Raw genomic sequence first — 18,246 nt, forward strand, 5'->3', positions numbered from 1 at the left:
GCTACCGGCAGGTGAAATGGATTTCTAAAGCAGGGTGAAATGTGCCCCCCCCTCTTGGTAGCTATGTGTGCATGTGAGTCCAGCAGAGAGAAGCAGCACCTCCTCTTGGCCACACAGACTCGAGTTGGATAGCAACTCCTCCCCTCTCACAATCTGCAAGGCAATTGTGGTATAGGAACCAGAGCTCCGACGTGGGAAAGGATCGTGTCTCTGATCTACCCAGGCTATTTGAGAGTCCTTGGGCAGAATGATTCATGCCATGCCTCCCTCCAACACCCAGTCTACAAACAGGGTAGTAAGCCCTGTCCCATGAACCATAAGTGGGAAAATGAAAGCAGTGTGCTCAGCAGAAGCCCTCTCTCAGACACTAAGTTATCACACTGTCTAGCTGATACCTAGCCCAAGGACAGAGTTGGGAAGAGAGCAGGTGATAGCAGAGTGGGAATGACTGTCAGTGGGTATGACTAGGAGAGACTGGGGAATCAAGTATGACATCAGGACAGAGTCAGAGCCATCATGTACTTGGACCTTCATCCCCCTCACTTTCCCCACTAGCTCTGGTCTTTGGGCACCGTGCCCGGCCTCTCTGAACCTCTGTTACCTCATCTGTTGTAGCAGAAGCATCTCATATATGCTGCAAAGATTAAATGAGATAAGGCAGTTGGGAGTGTCTGGATCCTGGCAAGGCTCAGATAAACATTGCCTAGCATTCTGAATTCCTTCAGACAGCAAAGCCTTGGCTTCTTTGGGGAGATTACCAGACCAGGCTGTCAGACAGTGCGATTTCTCTTCCCTCTTTCTGAGCTTATCACCTTACATAGCTGGTTTGTGTGGTCTGGGGCCATCATGGAGACTCAGGAGTGGTAAAGGTCCAGGGCCAGTGAGCCAATTCTTCTTGACAATGAGCAGATGAGCCTGGTGTGATGATGCATGCTTGCAATCCCAACATTAGGAAGATGGAGTCGGAAGGATCAGAAGTTCAAGGTCATCCTTAGCTATATAGCAAGTTTGATGCCAGGCTGTGCTAATTGAGATCTTGTCTCAAAAAGCCATACACTTATGGTCAATTGAACCTGAGACTCTGTGGCCTGTTGGAGTGACAGACTGTGCAGTTGGTTCTGTTTGCCCGGCATGAGGGCTCACCAGGGCATGCACTTGGAGAGGGGCCACCAGCCTAGCAGGTTAGTTATAACAGAGTACTGGGGAGTGAGCTAGGCCCTGGTCAGCATTCCAGGATTTAGTCTGCCACTCCAAGTCATATATTGTTCTGCAAAGAATGAATGCCTTTTCTAGGGTCTCAGTGTTTTAATCTGGATGATGGGAATCATCTGCAGTTGGCCTCTGGTAAACTCCAATGCCACTGTGATCACTTTAAATATCAGTTGAGTAAATGTTTTGAAAATGGAACCCTGCTGTTGGGCCCAGTTGGGGAGGCTGGCAGGCTGACTGGATGCTCCAGGCTATGGAAGCCATCATCTCAACAGGCCTTACATTTTGTGCCTGTCATGGAGCTGGTACATCCATCTGTGTCTCCCACCTTCCTGAGGTCCACTTTCTGCTGCAGAGGCACAGTTCTGCAGCATTATTAGGTCCATAGGCATTTCCCAGATACCTCTTTCCACATGGAATGCCCAGAATCTTGACCCTCCCTCTTTAACTTGTACAAGTTCAGAATCCCCTGGTTACTCACCCAAATGACCGCCAACATATATGTTCTTCATATCCATAGCACGTCTACTGGGGTTCCCTTGGGACACAGCTGCCAGTCTGGTTCTTGTAATAACATTTCACCACTCTCTAAAGGCAGCTGTGAAGGGACCACCTCTGTCAGTAAGCTATCAGTGTGAGTGTGTGTGTGTGTGTGTGTGTGTGTGTGTGTGTGTGTGTGTGTGTGTGTGATAGCAATACAGCAGGGAAAACATGGAGGTCTATGCCTAATAGATGTGGATCTTTAACAATTCACTTGATTCTGTCAACTGATGTGACTGACTGAAAGTGACCTTGAGCAAACCGTTGCCTGTTCTGGAAGTGTTCTTTCACTTCAGGATAGACACGCTGGAGAGTTCCTGCAAAGATTGACAAAGACATGTGCATTCCTCTGCCTCTATGGAGTCCGGTTGCTGAGCTTCCCTAGGGGGCACAGTTACAGCATTTTATGAGTCATGTTAACGCTGTCATCAACATTCCATCACTGCTGACTTCCCTCTGGCTTGAAAGTGCATGCTGGAAAGAACCACAGTGTGGTTCCCTGGCAGGCATTCTCCAGACCTTGCAGGCCCTGGTGCAGTGGGCTCGTATCAAATCCCACAAAGGGCTGTGTTCAGTGACTATAACCTCATTATCAGGGTGTAAGGCTATGCTAGACCTGAACTCAGTGAAGACTGCCCCAGATAAAGCCAACAAGGCTGGGGACCTGGTCACTATGGAGATCAGCCCTCCAACAATCCCAGTGGGAGCAGGAAATTTTGTTTAAATAAGCAGAAGAAAATGAGCTTCAGTTCCTCAGCAGACTGAGTTGTAATATTCTGAATTTCTATTCTGGCATTTTAACCTTTCAATATTGCCCTTAGGAATTCAGAGAGCAAATGATCTTCAAAATGGTGTGTATGTGAGAGAGGGGGTGGGTGGGTGGGAGAGAGGGAGGGAGGGAGAGAAAGAAGAGAATACTGTTTTCTTACTGTTGGCCCCAGTTCTCTGGTTATCAACATCATTTTGATGCTGAGAAGTTGAGGTTCTTTTAAGTTATAGACCAAAAGCACCTCATGGAGAAGGTGACTGGGGAGCTCTGGAACACACAGTAGAAGCCAGCCCTTGTAGCCAATTCTGTCACGGAACTCTTCTGTACTTTGTGGTCCTCACCTCTGAGATACTGGCAGTAGTTAACTCTTCATCTCCTCATTCGTGCGAGGATTAAATCAAGTGTGATGTTTGGACAGGCTTTGGCAATTCATGTGCTATGAATAGATTAGTTAATGTTTAACGTTTTAATGTCTGTGCTTCCTGCAAACACTGTAGTCCCGTGAGGCCAGAGCATCGGGCCACTGATGGAGGATGTGTCCAGGGCATGATGAGGCATCAGCTATGTAGCCTGATCACTTCCAATTGTCGTTTGTAGAGCTAGTTAACATGGCAGAATCTCAGGCTCTCTGACTTGAAACCCTGGGAGGAGGTGACTCAGGAATCCAAATCTTTAACCAGCATCTAAGGTGATTCTATTGAACACTGTACTGTAAGAATGAAGGATCCACTGGTGTGTTTTGAAAGATACTGCTTTATTCCAGAAGTAATCCTGAACACCGGTCCCATCCCAGGGGTGGTTTGTCAAGGCCATCTGTGGCAGCAGGAAGACACACCAGTGGGCAGCCCACTGTTCTGTCCTCAACCAAGCAGGAGGTGAAGATGCAGGGCCAACCTGAATTCTGCAGGCCACACGAGGAGACCAAGGGCTGAGAAGATTGCCAGTATTCTGCTTGCTCGTCTCTTCTCTGAGAGGCAAAGCCACCCCCAGACAGTATCAACACAGCTCTGAAAAAGAGAGAAAGAAGCCAAGACGGAGGGGAGCTGGGTGACTTGCCCTGGGTCCTGTGAAGTCGGAGAGCAGTGTGCTGGTAAATGCTTAACCACAGGCTCAGCTAATAGGAGGCCCCGAGTTGTGGTTGTGGCATTTGCCTGTTTCTGTGATGTGAATGTCCCTGGCATATTAGGTTTCAACTACTAGCAGGCTTCCTCTGAAGGGAGCTTCGGAAGAGCTCCCAGAGCACCCTCGAGAGCTGGTAAGAAGTGGTCCCAGCACATCCTACTGTGTACGGCTGTCGTTTGTTGCAATGACTGTTAATGAGCATCTGCCAAGGTGCAGGGGAGAGAGGACATTGTTTTCTCTGCTTTCCCAGTGCTTTATATGAACCCCCTCCATGCTTGAAACTCTGTGAGGAGAGATAATTAGTGTGATGGGGGAGACAAAATAGTTCCCTTGGGGAAACTGTCGATGCTTGGCCTCCTTTGGACTGAGGTCTGGCCATGTGCCGTCATCATTGACCATATCACCAGGCTCTGAGACACAATGTAGGTGGTCACCGGAGGAGGTAGCATCTCACAGAAAGGGAAGAGGCTGAGGAAGCTCCGAAAGTTGTCACCTATCTGTCCACCAAGCACTTTTGAAACTGCAGAGTCCAGACTGGGGACAGGAGAGCCACAGTCCCCACATGTTTCCCCAAAGGGAGGCTGAGACACTTTATGTTCCAAGTTCCCATGATTCGGATCAAATCATGCCATCCATTCTCTAAACAGTTCACCCACATGCCTAATAAACATAACTTATTGTCTCACCAGCAATAACTTGCTGTCTCACCAGACCCAGAATGGATAGACAGCAGCTGGTACTGGACACCACATGTGCCCAGTACCAGTCACCTCAGGGCTACTTCTGATGGCTATGGACAGATAAAGTGTTCTCTTGGCTAAAGGCATGCCCAAGGGATGTCCCAGTGAGCCTCAAGTGTCCTTCCACCAAGTCTGAGAATGCAACTGAATGACTACAGAGTGATAGGATGAAGCCTTAGGGACTCAGTGCCCAGCAGGGTAGCAGTTGCCTGTGGACAGATGGGGGGTTGATCTCAGGAGATATCTGGTTCTAATACAGGATCGAGCTGTGAATTCCATCCCAGCTCAGCAGAAGCCTAACCAAGCTCCCCAGTTCATCTTAGCTTACAGCAGCAAGCCCAGATGCTGGGCAGCTATGGGACAGGTGGGCTGGGTCAAGGTCTGGTCAGCTAGGCGGGACCTAGTGGCATTGAGGCATGAGGGTGTCCAGGCATCCTTCTCTTTCCTTAGATTCTTTTGACTCAGCCTGTCTCCTGCTCATATAGGGGAGGATGGAAGGGGAAAGGAGGAGGGGAGCCACAGGGAGCCAGTCACTCTGCAAGGGAGCCTGCAGGGCTCTTTCCTTCCAAGTGTGTGTGTGAATGTGGTGTGTGTGTGTGTGTGTGTGTGTGTGTGTGTGTGTGTGTGTGAGAGAGAGAGAGAGAGAGAGAGAGAGAGAGAGAGAGAGAGAGAGAGAGAGAGAGAGTCTATCAGTGGGATTTCCTTCTCAGAAGCAGCCGGTTTCCTGAGAGAAAGAAGAGAGAAAGGAGAAAGGGAGGGAGGGGAAGCAAGAGGGAAGGAGAAAATTGGAGGTGGGAGAGACAGACGGGGGGAGGGGAAGCAGAAAGTGAGAGCACACTGGAGACTGAGCGCAGAGGCAGAGAGAGGGAGACAGAGAGAAAGCCAGAGCAGGAGGGTGTGCGGAGCAGAGCCAGAGCTTAGAGGGACCCGGTGAGGGCGGGTGCAGGCAGAGGCAAAGCCAGTGACCGCAGGCACCTGCGACCCAGGATCCCAGGGTACCACAGGAGTTCAGCGGAGCACCGGGCGACTTGCCAAGAGGTGGTGCGGAGCTGGGAGTGACCGCTCTCCCAGGTGCTCGCCGCCGGTGGTGAGGTGACCCAGAGTCCAAGTGGTTCTGCACCCAGGTGCTCGCCTGGGAGGTGGCGCGGGGCTCCGGGTGCCTGCGTCCCTAGGTGCTGGCCCAGGAGGTGGCGCGGGGTTTTGGGTTGCTGGACGCCCTCCGGGTAGCCATGGCGACGGGAGCCAGGGGTCTCTGGGCGTCCGTGTCGCCGAGGGGCTGAGCCGGCAGCAGGCTGCGCCATGGCGGCGCGGGGTTGCGGGCCCTGAGCGCCAGCTGCGGGCGCGCACCATGAACTCGTGGGACGCGGGCCTGGCGGGACTGCTGGTGGGCACGATCGGCGTGTCGCTGCTGTCCAACGGGCTGGTGCTGCTCTGCCTCCTGCACAGCGCTGACATTCGCCGCCAGGCGCCGGCGCTCTTCACCCTCAACCTCACGTGTGGCAACCTGCTGTGCACCGTGGTCAACATGCCCCTCACGCTGGCCGGCGTCGTGGCACAGAGGCAGCCGGCCGGGGACCGCCTGTGCCTCCTGGCCGCCTTCCTCGACACCTTCCTGGCCGCCAACTCAATGCTCAGCATGGCCGCGCTCAGCATCGACCGCTGGGTGGCTGTGGTCTTCCCGTTGAGCTACCGTGCCAAGATGCGCCTCCGTGATGCGGCGTTCATGGTGGCCTACACGTGGCTGCACGCGCTCACCTTCCCGGCCACCGCGCTCGCCCTGTCCTGGCTCGGCTTCCACCAGCTATATGCCTCCTGTACGCTGTGCAGCCGGCGGCCGGAGGAGCGCCTGCGCTTTGCTGTCTTCACCAGCGCCTTCCATGCGCTCAGCTTCCTGCTCTCTTTCATCGTACTCTGCTTCACGTACCTCAAGGTGCTCAAGGTGGCCCGCTTCCACTGCAAGCGCATCGACGTGATCACCATGCAGACGCTCGTGCTGTTGGTGGACATCCACCCCAGGTGAGAGGCCTGATCCAGGGCTCTGAGGGACACTGTAGTGTGTTGGGAAGGTCCCAGCATCCACGGTAGGGCCGTGGGAGAGTCCTCTTTCCACCTCACTGCATTAAGCAAGGGAGGAATGGCAGATGCTGTTTAAATGGTACCCAGAACTTCACTTTCTGAAACACCGCACTGAAATCCCAGCCAGAACTTCCTCCTTCTCCTTATACTCATCCTGGGCAGTGGGCTTTGTTCAGTGTGCAAAGCTTGGAAAGGGTTTGGATCTGGCCCTGAGAGGGGGTGTCTGGAGGCTTAGAAAACCCTTAAGAACTCTTCAGACTGTGCTGTTACTCCTCTGGCTCCTTGTAATCCTGGGTGTGGTGCTTTCTTGGTCTCCCTGTATGTGTGCCTGAGTCCCCAAAAACAGATCCACAGCACCTTTGCCCTGTGGTAGGTCCTGAGGGCCTGGGCTTGTCTTGCCTCCCTTGAGGGCTCTGGCCCCTGTCTTGTGGACTTGGAGCCTCAAGGTCCCTTCAAGAATTTGTTCCTCAGCCTCCTGAAACTAAGCCTGTCCACTCATCTCCATCCTCTTGACCCACTGTTTCTCAGGAGAAGACTGAAGGGGGCAAATGGAAGAACCGGCTGGGAACCTCTGTGGTCCTCAATGTCCCTTAGGGAGAGAAGGAGAGAACTGTCCATCAGGCTGTCCTGGGCTCACTTCATCTTTGCTCTTGAGACTAGAACATCGAGAGGGAGGGTGCTTCCGTGGCCTCTGCCAGCTTATATATATTAAAAGCCGGCTCGCTCTCTGCTTCCCAAGAGTCTATAGATAAGAGCTTAGGAGTCCACTTGGCACAGAAGACACAGCATACAGGGAGCACTGGTGATGGAAAGTTACAGTTCTATGTGTGAGCAGGGCCCCAGGATTCAGGGAGCCTTAGGGTAGGGAAGAGTGTGGACTCCAATGTGTATTAGCCTTACAGGGCACAGCAAACAGACAGAAGGTGTTAGTCTGAGCAAAAGCCCCTTGTGGGGCTTCCCTGCCTTGACCAATAAGCAGCTTCTGAATTTCACCATGCCTGCGCATTGGAAGGGCATGGCTGAGTGTGTCTACTGTTCCCCTCTGAGCAGTTATTCCCAATGACTGGCTGCTCTAGTCCTCTCTACATAAAATCTTCCCCACAGAAACTTAAACAGAATGTGCTTGCATCAGCTCTCTCTGCCTGGGTCTGTGCAGCTCAAAGAGTCATTTCAGGAGAAAGTCTGCAGCCACGCTCGCAGAAACATTCCTGTTCATCATCCTTCACTTTAGAAAGGGCCATCTCCAGGGCTGGGGCTGGGGCAGCTTGTGAGGATGCAGGCAAGTGTTAACTCTTGCAGACTTGAACTAATCCTAGAAAGCCTATTCACCCAGCCTCCCAGTGGAGGGAAAGAGAAGCGGAGCCCCGAGAGGAGCCAGTTCTTTTAGAGACAGGGAAAGCCTGATCTCTGCTCTTAATCCCCCAGAGAGAAGGGTAGATGCCACTTTGCAGTCTATTTAGGGGCAAGGGCTTCCTCTCCTCCTGCCTGGCTCTCTGACTTTAGGTCAGAACTTCAGAGAGTATCTAGGGGTGCCATAAGCAAAGACAGACACGGGGCTGGAATCCAGGCCCCTGTCAGCTCTGTAGAGAACCTTGACTTAAGCCTCGGGCTGTGTGGAGGAGCCCCTGCTTCTAGACTCTCCAGGAAGCTCCATCAGGTCACAGAGCCATGGACTCCTTGGTGAACACAAACTGTCTTTTGCAGAGGTCTCAAGCAGGAGTGTGGGAGGTGGGTTCCACAAAACACAACAGCCAGACCACTTCCCTGACAGCTGATGGGATGGCTGTCACTTCAGTGGCACAGTTGAGAAGTTGTGGTCTTAGCTCTGAAGGCTGTGGTGGAGTCCTGCCCCACCCCAGGCTATGACATCCTTTGGTGCCAAGAACCTATGTAGTCTTAGGGTGTCAGTTTGGACAGCCAGAGGAGCAAGTGGAGTCTTAGCTCACCGGAAGTCATCCCAGCTACCCCCGCATACCCTAGGATTTAGCTAAGAGACCTGCTTTGTCTTGCCTGGAGCCCAGGTACCATTTGTTAGGAAGTGATGGGAGGTAGCTGATTTTCCTGGAGGCTGAGTGGCAAGTTTTACCCCTTTGCTACAATCACCACCTAAACAGCAGGATTCTTTTCTAAATCTGAGACCCAGAATAGCATCTCCTGTTTCTGTTGTCCTGTGGTCCTTTCCCAAGTCACCTCATTTGGGAAGCAAGTTTCACTTTGTGGTATCTGGTCCACACTCAGCTCCCCACCTGCCCAGTGTCTGTCACTCAGTTCTCCCAGTCAAAACTCTAGGAGGGCTCTAGTTAGACCTGTTCAGCTGTCGCCAGGTTCAGCTGTCGATCAGGCTTCATGGCCCAGCTCCAGTGCCCTCTTTCCAGCCCAGACCCGGCTCACTATGCCAGGTAGATGGCTTCCTGGAGCTAAGTTGTTGGTGACAGAGACTCTCCTACAAGCTGAATGGGAACTTCCCCATAGTATTACCGGGGTCTATCTCTAACCAACCCCTCAACATCCTGTGAACCATGACCACAGGGGCTGGGTGAGCACTGGCTCTGCAGGATGTCAGAAGTTGGCCAAGGAGGCAGAATCTTACTGGACCCTTAACTTTGCAGAGGTAGAAGTTGGTCCCAAAAGAGAGGCACTTGATGAAAGTAGCTCACACCCAGGTCCAAAACCAAGTCTGTCCTTGAGATTTATAGATGGAGCAACCAGGCAGATAGAGGCTTACAAACTATTTATGTAGATGCTTAGAAGTTCTAGTTTAGCTTACAGATGGTTACATGGAATACATTCTAATCCCCCTATCTTGGCAAATATGCTTCCTAAAAGTGGGGCTCAAATTTAGGATTTACAGGCTCTTTGGAGGCTAGCCTCATCTGGGCTAGAGAACACTAAGTGGTCCACTTACCTTACTTCTCCATTCTTGACTCCACCCAGCACAAGAGGTGCCTCTCTTGGACCATGTGCACACTGAAAGTCATATAGTGACGTTCCATGTATATGTGGTACTCCTTGGGCCTTGAACTGAGTACATCCACAGTATAACCCACCTTTGGGTGGGGACCAAGGGTCTGCATGTATTTTGGAAACAGAATCAAGGCATTTGGACAAGGATTATGTGCCCTAGAAAATTGGGAGTTTACTCTAGAGTAGAAGGTGTGGGCTCCAGCTTACACATATGGGGCCTAGAGCAGGGACCATATTTGCTAGATCTCAGAGGGGGACTGATAACGCCAGCATCCTAACTGAAAACTCAGGGCTCTTTCTCACCATCAGACATCTTGTCTCATGTCTTAAAAGCCAGAAAACCAACAGGGACCAGCCTGTGAATGCTCCAAGTGTGGGCTCTGGTAGGACAATGGACATCTCAGATCATCGAGGACTTAGCCATCTCAGAGTCTTCTATCACTGTCTATTTAGATGCTTCCAGAGTTGCTGTTACTGCAGCCTGCTGAGTACATCTCTTTGACTTCACATGTCAGAAAGCCAGAGAGCCTGTCTGCTTTGGTCTCAAATCTTGTGACACCCCCCACTCCTACTCCAGGCTAGCACATATGTTCACGCTACAATCAGGGTTCCCTAAGTGAGTTTTGTACCTCATATTCTCTGCATCACAGACTTCTTCGTCCAGGAGTCCAAGGACTCTGGGTGCCACAGTCAGACCAGATGAAGCCATGAGGGTAAGGGGAACACTCTAGAGTCAGGTCAGGAGATTTGAGTTGATGTTTGTTCTGTCCCAAACTGCTGGTATGTTTCTTAGGCATGTCCTAAACCACTTGGGTACTCAACTAAGAATAATAACTGGGTACTCATTGTGAGCACAATGGCAGCTCACAGAACACAAGATTTTAGGGATCTCAGGGTTGCAAAGCTAAGGTGAGGGAAATGACAGCAAGTGGGTTTGTGATCCTATCATTCTGAGATCCCAGTGAGCTGTCTCATACCTAAGTGATGGGGGTGCTAAGCTGATGGTCAAGCTGCTTCCCCAAACATGGGGTCACCTGACCTTACTCACCTCCTGCCACCACCACACTATTACCCAGGAAACAGCAGAGCCCAGGAAGGTAGAGCTGGCTTCAGCCTTATCCTTTACAATAGCTCGGGGAAGGAGTGGCACACCCCTAACTGGAAGCTCTGGGCTGGTAGTCAGCGCCCATGTGTCTGAAGTCCCACTTGTACCCGATTCTCAAGGCAGGCAGGTCCTCCAGGCCTTTAAGCCCCGGTCTCCCCATCTGTAAGCTTGGGTAGGCATATGCTGCAGAGTCTACTGTTCTGTCCCAGCAGTAACATGTCCCTGGGGCAGAGGACCCTCTGCAGACTTTCTCTGTGGTCTACTGGCCCCTCACATTCGAATCTGTGATGTCCCTGTAAGCCCCAAGTGGGCCACAGAGTCAACTCAGTGTTAGGTGGCATGATGCTAGTTCACAATACCCCTGGTACAGTCCCCAGCCACAGCTGCTTCTCTCCTGTGGACATAGCATAGGACAAGAAGGACTTTTCCAGAAAGAGGAAACCCTGTGGCTTGGAGGTCCAAGGCAGAGCTGGACCACAGTATACAGTTTTCCAGTGAGTGTTTGAGTTGAGAATAGTTTGGTTAGCGCTCACTAAGTGTTCACTGAGTCAGCCACCGTTCTTGGCACTTTCCATATTTTAATTCAGTCACTCACAATGTGACCCTACAAGGCAGGTTCTCCCATTACCCTCATTTTTAGAGATGAGGAAGCTGATGTAGAGAGAGGCTGTATCACTTGCTTAAAGCCACCCCATAATTAAGTGCCTGGATTTGAATCTGGAAGTCCAACCTTGGCTCTTCACAGTTAACCACTAGATTATTAGCCAAGAAGCAAAGGCCAAGGAAGAGATCCAGCTGCAAAGTGCCTTCTGCTTGGCCTGTCCTTGAAGAGACAGCAGAGCAGATCTCTGAAGATCTGTGCAGCCTGGGGGAGTCACAGTGGCAGTCCCACGACAGCCCTAGCCTTCCCTTCCTTCAGTTACTCATGTCTGTCTCTCTGACTCCCAAAGCCTTTAGAGACAGTACGTTCCCCATGCTTTGGAAGAAAGAGGGTCTGCTATGGACAGGAAAGGGTCTGCAGCCCCTCATCAGAACCCTGACTCCTTGGGGAGCATAAGGAAGCTCCCCATCTCGCAGTGCCCTACTAGTCAGTGAGTCATGTCTATCCCCATAACGGTCTACTTACAGCGTTGGTGAAATCCTCCTCTGAAAAGTGGGGACACTGGTTCAGAGAGGCCTGGTGACTTCCCTGAGGCCACAGAGTTAGGAGAGCAGGGCCCTCCCAAGGCAGTGTATGTAAGAGGACTCTCACACTAAAGCTCCTGAGGGCTGACAGGAACACAGGGGCTCCTGTCCCCTTGCGGAGTCCTTTGTATGAATTTGGCGTGCTTGCATATTGAGTGGCAGAATGTTCCTCTGTTGTCATGGAAGAATGCTGTGTGATGGTTCAGGAGACTGGGCTGACACCCCAAGTCTGCACTCCACGACTCATCCATGGGAATCTGTGGACACTGGAGCACACAGACCAACGTCGTGGAGAGGAACATTGAGCCTCTTGCTTCTGTGGTCACCACTGTTCTTCTCTGCCCTAGCCTGAGACTCCCAGATGAGGGACTTGGAGTTTTAAACCAAGACAGCTGAGCTGGTCATGTCCCTGTACCCAGATCTCTAACCACAGGCTTCACAATCACAGAAGCCCATGAGCCTTAGTGGAAAATGCTACAGAAATCCACACATGGTCAGGAAGTCTGGGGATTTGGGTCGAGCAAGAGTTCAGTGACCTCAAGCCCACCACGTGCCAGGCCATGGGACTTCCCCTGTGATGACACAGATAGTCTGTTTATTTAGGGGGAGGAGTGAGCTTGGTTCCAGACTCTGGTCTGGATTCAGATCCTGCCATCATCTGGCAGCCTGGCTTGCGGAGGACAAAGGAGTCTCAGCTATAGGATCCCCCTCAGAAACGGGGCTAGCTCCCGGGAAACTGTCTAGGATGGAATACTTTCAGCACTAAACAGAGGCAGTGCCTGATCCAGTGTTGGCCACCCTATAGTCACCATTCAGGAGCCGTGTGAATGTGTTGTGTGATCCTGAGCAAATGTCTTAACTCTCCTGAGCCTCAATGTCCTTCTCTCGAATATGGGGACTGTAATGACATCGTCCTTGGCTCCTAGACACACTGTGAGTACCAACTAAACTAACACACGTGAAATCTCATCACAGAATCTAACATGACACGTGGTAGAGACTCAGACCATTATTACTATTAATTATTATAAAATAATTAGTAGCGTTAGTTGTGAACAACACATTTTTCCGACAGTGGGAAACTGATTCCAAGTCCCAATCTAGTGCTTAACTCTATAAATTTATATAAAGGCAGAAATCAAGAGGGGACCCAGCAAGGATTCCAGACCCATCTATCCAAACTGTCCGTCTCAGAAGAAATCTGTTGAGGAGAGATTTGGGGATTAAAATGCTCACTCTCCTAGAAGCAGTGGGTGGCCCTTACTTTAACAACATACTTGGACCCAGCTCATGAACTTTTTCTCTGCTGCTTGCTTTTGTGGAGCAGGCCAGCCTGTCGTCAGGGGCAAGTCACTGCAGCCCAAGCCAGATTCTGCCAAGTGACTTGCTGGGTGACACCACCTCCAGGGTCCCTCGCTGCTCACCTATGTCCATACTGGACGCTACAAGATAGAGCTTCTGGAACCTGGTGCTGGGTTGTCTACCTATGCACAGCTGCTTTCCTGTGCTCCTTGCCTGTGATGCCCTGATTCTATTGGTGAAGAGAGATCAGTTCTGGGAGGGCTTAGAGCAGAGTGGAGCAGGAGTAGGGTGTGATTAGAGGCATTAGTGGCTCTTGATTCCATCTTCTAAGCTACATCCTCAATGTCAAGAGGACTTGGCTCTCACTTAGCTTCTCCTATCTCAGTCCCTGGAGGAATCATGTACCAGGAACTGCACATGCCCACAACTAAGACAGGTCTTCCCATGTCCATGGATGTAATCAAGATAATTTCCCCCAGGTAAGCACCGAGGTCCATCTCCCAGGTGGTTCTGGATTCTGTCAGGTTGACAATTAACACCAACCATCATAGTAGATGAGTTCCAGAGGCAGGGAAATAGCCCCTGCAGGACTAAAGATGGTAAAGATAAAAATAAAAGTCACCACACAGAGTGTCGCCTCCCAGGATTGTGCAGGGGAATCAGTGAGTGACATAAGCAGTGAAAACATGAGTTCCTGTCTATTTGAACTCACTGCGCTATCCATCTCTACACTCGATACATCTTCTGTATCTTTATGTGTGACGCCTGGCTTTAAATGTCAACTTGCCACAACCTAGACTTACCTGAGAAGAGCATTTCGATTGAGGAATTATTTATATCAGAGAGGCCTGTGGGCATATCTGTGGGGGATTGTCTTGATGATTCATTGACGTAAGGGTGGCACCATCACCCATGCTGAGGGTTCGGAACTTGAAGCAGGAGAAAGCTGGCGGCATAGGCAGGCAGGCAGCATGGTTTTGTTGGCTTCTCTCTTCTCTGGATTATAGATGTGATGTGACTAGCCGCTTGAGTTCCTGCCTTCCACCGAATAATGGGCTGTTTCATGAAAGCGTGAGCCAGATAAACCCTTTGCCCCTCCTGAGATGTGTTTGGTCAGGGTGCCTTATCGAAGAAACAGAAAGGAAACCAGAACACTGTGCATTGTGTGTTTAATTCTTCAAACAATCCCATTTGTTACATACAGACTATGTTACATTGTCTATAAGAGAGCACACCAATAAAATGTGGTGTATGACATTACACTGCAAATAATGACCTTGGCAATGTCACACAGCTTGCCCAAGGGCACAAGCCTGGGCCCCAGATCTCTGGTTTCATAGCCTTGTGCCTAGAATCCATTGTTTGAGTTCGCGAGCAGCAGCTCCCTGTGTCCTGGCCAGGCCACCCCATGAATTATCTTCTCCTCTCTGTCTCGTGCAGTGTGAGGGAGCGGTGTCTGGAGGAACAGAAGCGGAGGCGACAGCGTGCCACCAAAAAGATCAGCACCTTCATAGGGACCTTCCTCGTGTGCTTTGCCCCCTATGTGATTACCAGGTAAGCTGACCTGTGAATGAGGACCAGGGCTCGGAGGGCCAGCGGGGGGGGGGGGGGGGGGGGGGCTCTTGCCCGCACGTCTTTCTTGAGAGAATGGCAGGCTGAGAATGAACACTTAAATGCTTCTCTTCAGCCTCTGACTTTCCCTGATCAATAACTAACATTTTAAAGATTTATTTTGAATTCTGTGTCTGTCTGTCTGTGTCTGTGTGTCGGTACTGGTGAGTGCAGGTATCGGTAGAGGCCGGAAGAGAGTTTTGGGGTTCCCTGGAGCTGGCATTATAGGAGGTTGTGAGCTGCAGAGAACTGAACTCAGGTCCTCTTCTTAAGCAGTGTGAGCTTGTAGCCACTGAGCTCTCTCTCTAGCCCTTTAATTAACATTTTTATTACACATAGTTACCAGTACCTCCTGATGATTCAATACGTGTATTCAATGGGTACTAATCAAATCAGGGTAGTTAACGTGTCCTGTTCCTCTAACAACTTTCACAGTTCTGATTACCACGTAATCACTGCACAAACCTATGAGGCATTATGTGAAATTACACTGCACATACACAACATGTACTGGTCAAATTGGGGTAATTTATTCTCCATTTCCTTGTCATTACCGTGTGTTTGGGGCCTCCAAGCACCTCTCTGTTCATTATTTATAACGTATGTAACAGGCTGTTGTGAAGTGCAGTACCCCCCCCCACCCGTACTGGGGTGTAGAATGTGAGAACATGTTTATCATGTCTGTTTTAATGCCCATTATCCACCCTTTCTCCATCATCCCCTTCATCCCATCTCCTCAGCATCACTGCTGCATATTCTGATGGGCTTTTTAAGGAATGTTTTTTATAAGACAACAGGTGGCACCTATCTGAGCTATTTCATCGTGTCTTCTGGCTCCACACATTTGTCCGAATGACATCCTGTTGTGTATCGATTCCACATTTTCTTTGTTTGTTTGCGGCCCCAGGTTGTTTCTGCCTCAGCTGCTATGAACGGTGCTTCAGTAAATACAGCATGCAGGTACCTGTGGGAGTCTCATTTCGTTTCTTTTGTTTGGTCTTGTACCCAGAAGTGGGCCAGCTGTTCCATATAGGGGATCAACCTGATTTGGGGGAAACCTTGGCATTACTCTCCATAATCAGCCTTAGATGCTTATGTGTTAACCTCAGTACCCCACGGTGGAAGACTCTTCACTCTATCTCCAGATAACCTCATTCTAACTCTTCACCCGACACTCATACTCCAGGAGGCACTGGCCAGAAGAAACAGGGAGGAAAGATGGAGGGAAGCATTGCACAGTGCAGGGTCCCACTACCTGCTGTCCTGGGTAGCCAGCCCCTGAACAGTCTACTTCAGAGATCCCCTCCACTCGAATAAAAACACATTTCTCTCTGTGCCCTTCCAGGCAGGCCACCACGCTTGCAGCTGTGCTGTGAGGCCGGTGACTGTCTGTTTGTCCTCTTCCCAGAGCACCAAGAGCCAGGCAGGGCTGTAGTTCACTGACACCAGGGAGCAGCAGCATTGCTAGGCTAGCCTGCTCCTGCTGTGAGAGGTGCCCATGCCAGTGTCAGTCAGGAAAAAAGAAAGAAAGAAAAGAAAAAGGAAGAAAGAAAAGGATTCCCTCTCTCCTTGCTTCCCTCTCCCAAGCTGCTTTGTGGACTGGTGGGGGGGTGGGGGGGTGGAATCCTACAGCTTTGTATCCTAAGTAGTTCTGTGATCTGTGAAGTTGGGAGATCACAAAGGACAGTGGTTCTATTAAGACGTGGAGGCGGGAGCTTTGATTGAGTCTTGGAAATGGTTTCATTCTCTCTCTCTCTCTCTCTCTCTCTCTCTCTCTCTCTCTCTCTGTGTGTGTGTGTGTGTGTGTGTGTGTGTGTGTGTGTGTGTGTGTGTGTGTGTGTGTGCGTATGTGTGTGTGTGTGTGAGAGAGAGAGAGAGACAGATACAGAGAGACAGAGAGAGACAAAGAGACAGAGAGCAAACACAGCAAGTGCACAGCAGGAGTCCAGATGGCATCCCCTTCACTGCGGCCCAGCCTCCTGTTCCCCATGAGGCTAAGCCAACTGTGACTTCCCCCTCTGCCCTCTCTCCCCCGTTGTCCTTACACAGAGCCCAGCCCGGGTGCATGTACTTTCAGTCATGACTTTCAGCTCTTTCTTCAGGCCGAGAGACGGTCCTCCGCCCACAGGACCCACAAGAACGTACAGGCAGGCAGACAGGGAGTCTTGCTCACCTCTCTAGCCCGTCCCCTCTTCCTCAGATAGCCCAGGCCTGAGTACAGTGCCACCCACTGCCTTCCACAGTATGTGTTTCCTCTTGGGGAGCCAGACTCAGTCCATCTCTCACTGTGAACACAGGACTTGGAGCTATGCATGTGGGTCCCTCGGTGGTCCAACCACAGGACAGGGCGGAGTCAATGATTTTTCTTTCTGGAACTATGCACTAGACCAGTACTGTTGCTGTGTTGCACACAGATGACTTGGCAGAGAGGGGCTGCCCAGTGCATTGTAAGATGTATATTGGACTCCTTGGTCCCAACCAACTGGATACCAGGAACACCTCCATCCTTCCCCAGTGTTCTCAGTGTGATAACCAAGTCTCCAGATATTGCCAAGTGTTCCCCAGGACCAGAATCACCCTGACTGAAAAGCTGTGATCTCAACCCATACCTCAGCTGGGAAGCCAGAGCTGGCTTAGATCAGGACTTTGCATAAGACCTAACAGAGTGACGGAGAGGCCTCCTCAGCTCTACCCTTCCACTAGGCAACTTTGGGCCGGTGCCCTCACCTCTCCGGGCTCCCAGAAGACAGTGTGGTGTCCTGGAGTTAAAGAACGTGGAGCACTGGAGTGTGTGACACAGACATGCCTGTATGGATTCTTGGGCCATTATCTTCTGTCCCCATGACACCCCGAGACTGAAGGTGATCTAGCCAGTCAGGGAATGTGAGTGAGAAAGAAAGCATACAGAAACCCTTCCCCTGTGACCTCAGAGTGAAGGGAAGTCATGGACTGAGGAGGTGAACTTGAATCCTCAGAGAATAAGTGGTGTGACTCCCACTTTCGGCAAGGAGGCTTTTCTCGGAGTTAACCTCATTTCTTAGTGTATTCTGTCTCCCTCTCCCTTGCTCTGCCCCTTTTTTATTATAGCTGATTTCCTTCTAATAGTGCCCAGGCAATAACGTTTCAGTCATATTGCTAGCAGATTCAAATGGAGTTAATGTCATTGAGTTTTAAAAAACATTCACAAAACTATCCATTCTGCATGAGAATAAGCAGCATTTCCAGGGGAATGAAGGCCTCGCTTCCTCCAGTACAGAACCTAGGTCAGGGGAAGCCACCCCTTACCTCCTCCAGTATAGAACCTGGATCAGGGGAAGCCACCCCTTACCTCCTCCAGTATAGAACCTGGATCAAAGGATGCCACCCCCTTACCTCCTCCAGTATAGAACCTGGATCAGAGGATGCCACCCCCTTACCTCCTCCAGTATAGAACCTGGATCAGGGGAAGCCACCCCTTCACCTCCTCCAGTATAGAACCTGGATCAGGGGAAGCCACCCCTTCACCTCCTCCAGTATAGAACCTGGATCAGGGGAAGCCACGCCATCACCTCCTCCAGTATAGAACCTGGATCAGAGGATGCCACCCCATCACCTCCTCCAGTATAGAACCTGGATCAGGGGAA

General features: G+C 50.9%; 1 protein-coding gene across 3 annotated transcripts in view; it reads left to right on the forward strand.

Annotated features, from left to right (window-relative positions):
* The first annotated feature begins 5,612 nt into the window (after positions 1-5,612).
* Positions 5,613-18,246, forward strand: part of Gpr26 (G protein-coupled receptor 26) — a 90,376-nt gene continuing 77,742 nt past the window's right edge. For 2 of the 3 annotated variants that reach the window (XM_042284901.2, XM_006976959.4), the window contains exons 1-2: positions 5,713-6,396; positions 14,453-14,566. In XM_042284901.2, coding sequence (XP_042140835.1) covers positions 5,729-6,396; positions 14,453-14,566 — 782 coding nt within the window. In that variant the 5' untranslated portion in view covers positions 5,713-5,728. Of the gene's footprint in view, positions 6,397-14,452; positions 14,567-18,246 lie in introns of all 3 variants that reach the window. The other variant, XM_076553926.1, reaches the window with a different exon arrangement.

Source organism: Peromyscus maniculatus, chromosome 1 (assembly GCF_049852395.1).
Source record: "Peromyscus maniculatus bairdii isolate BWxNUB_F1_BW_parent chromosome 1, HU_Pman_BW_mat_3.1, whole genome shotgun sequence".
NCBI lineage: Eukaryota > Metazoa > Chordata > Mammalia > Rodentia > Cricetidae > Peromyscus > Peromyscus maniculatus.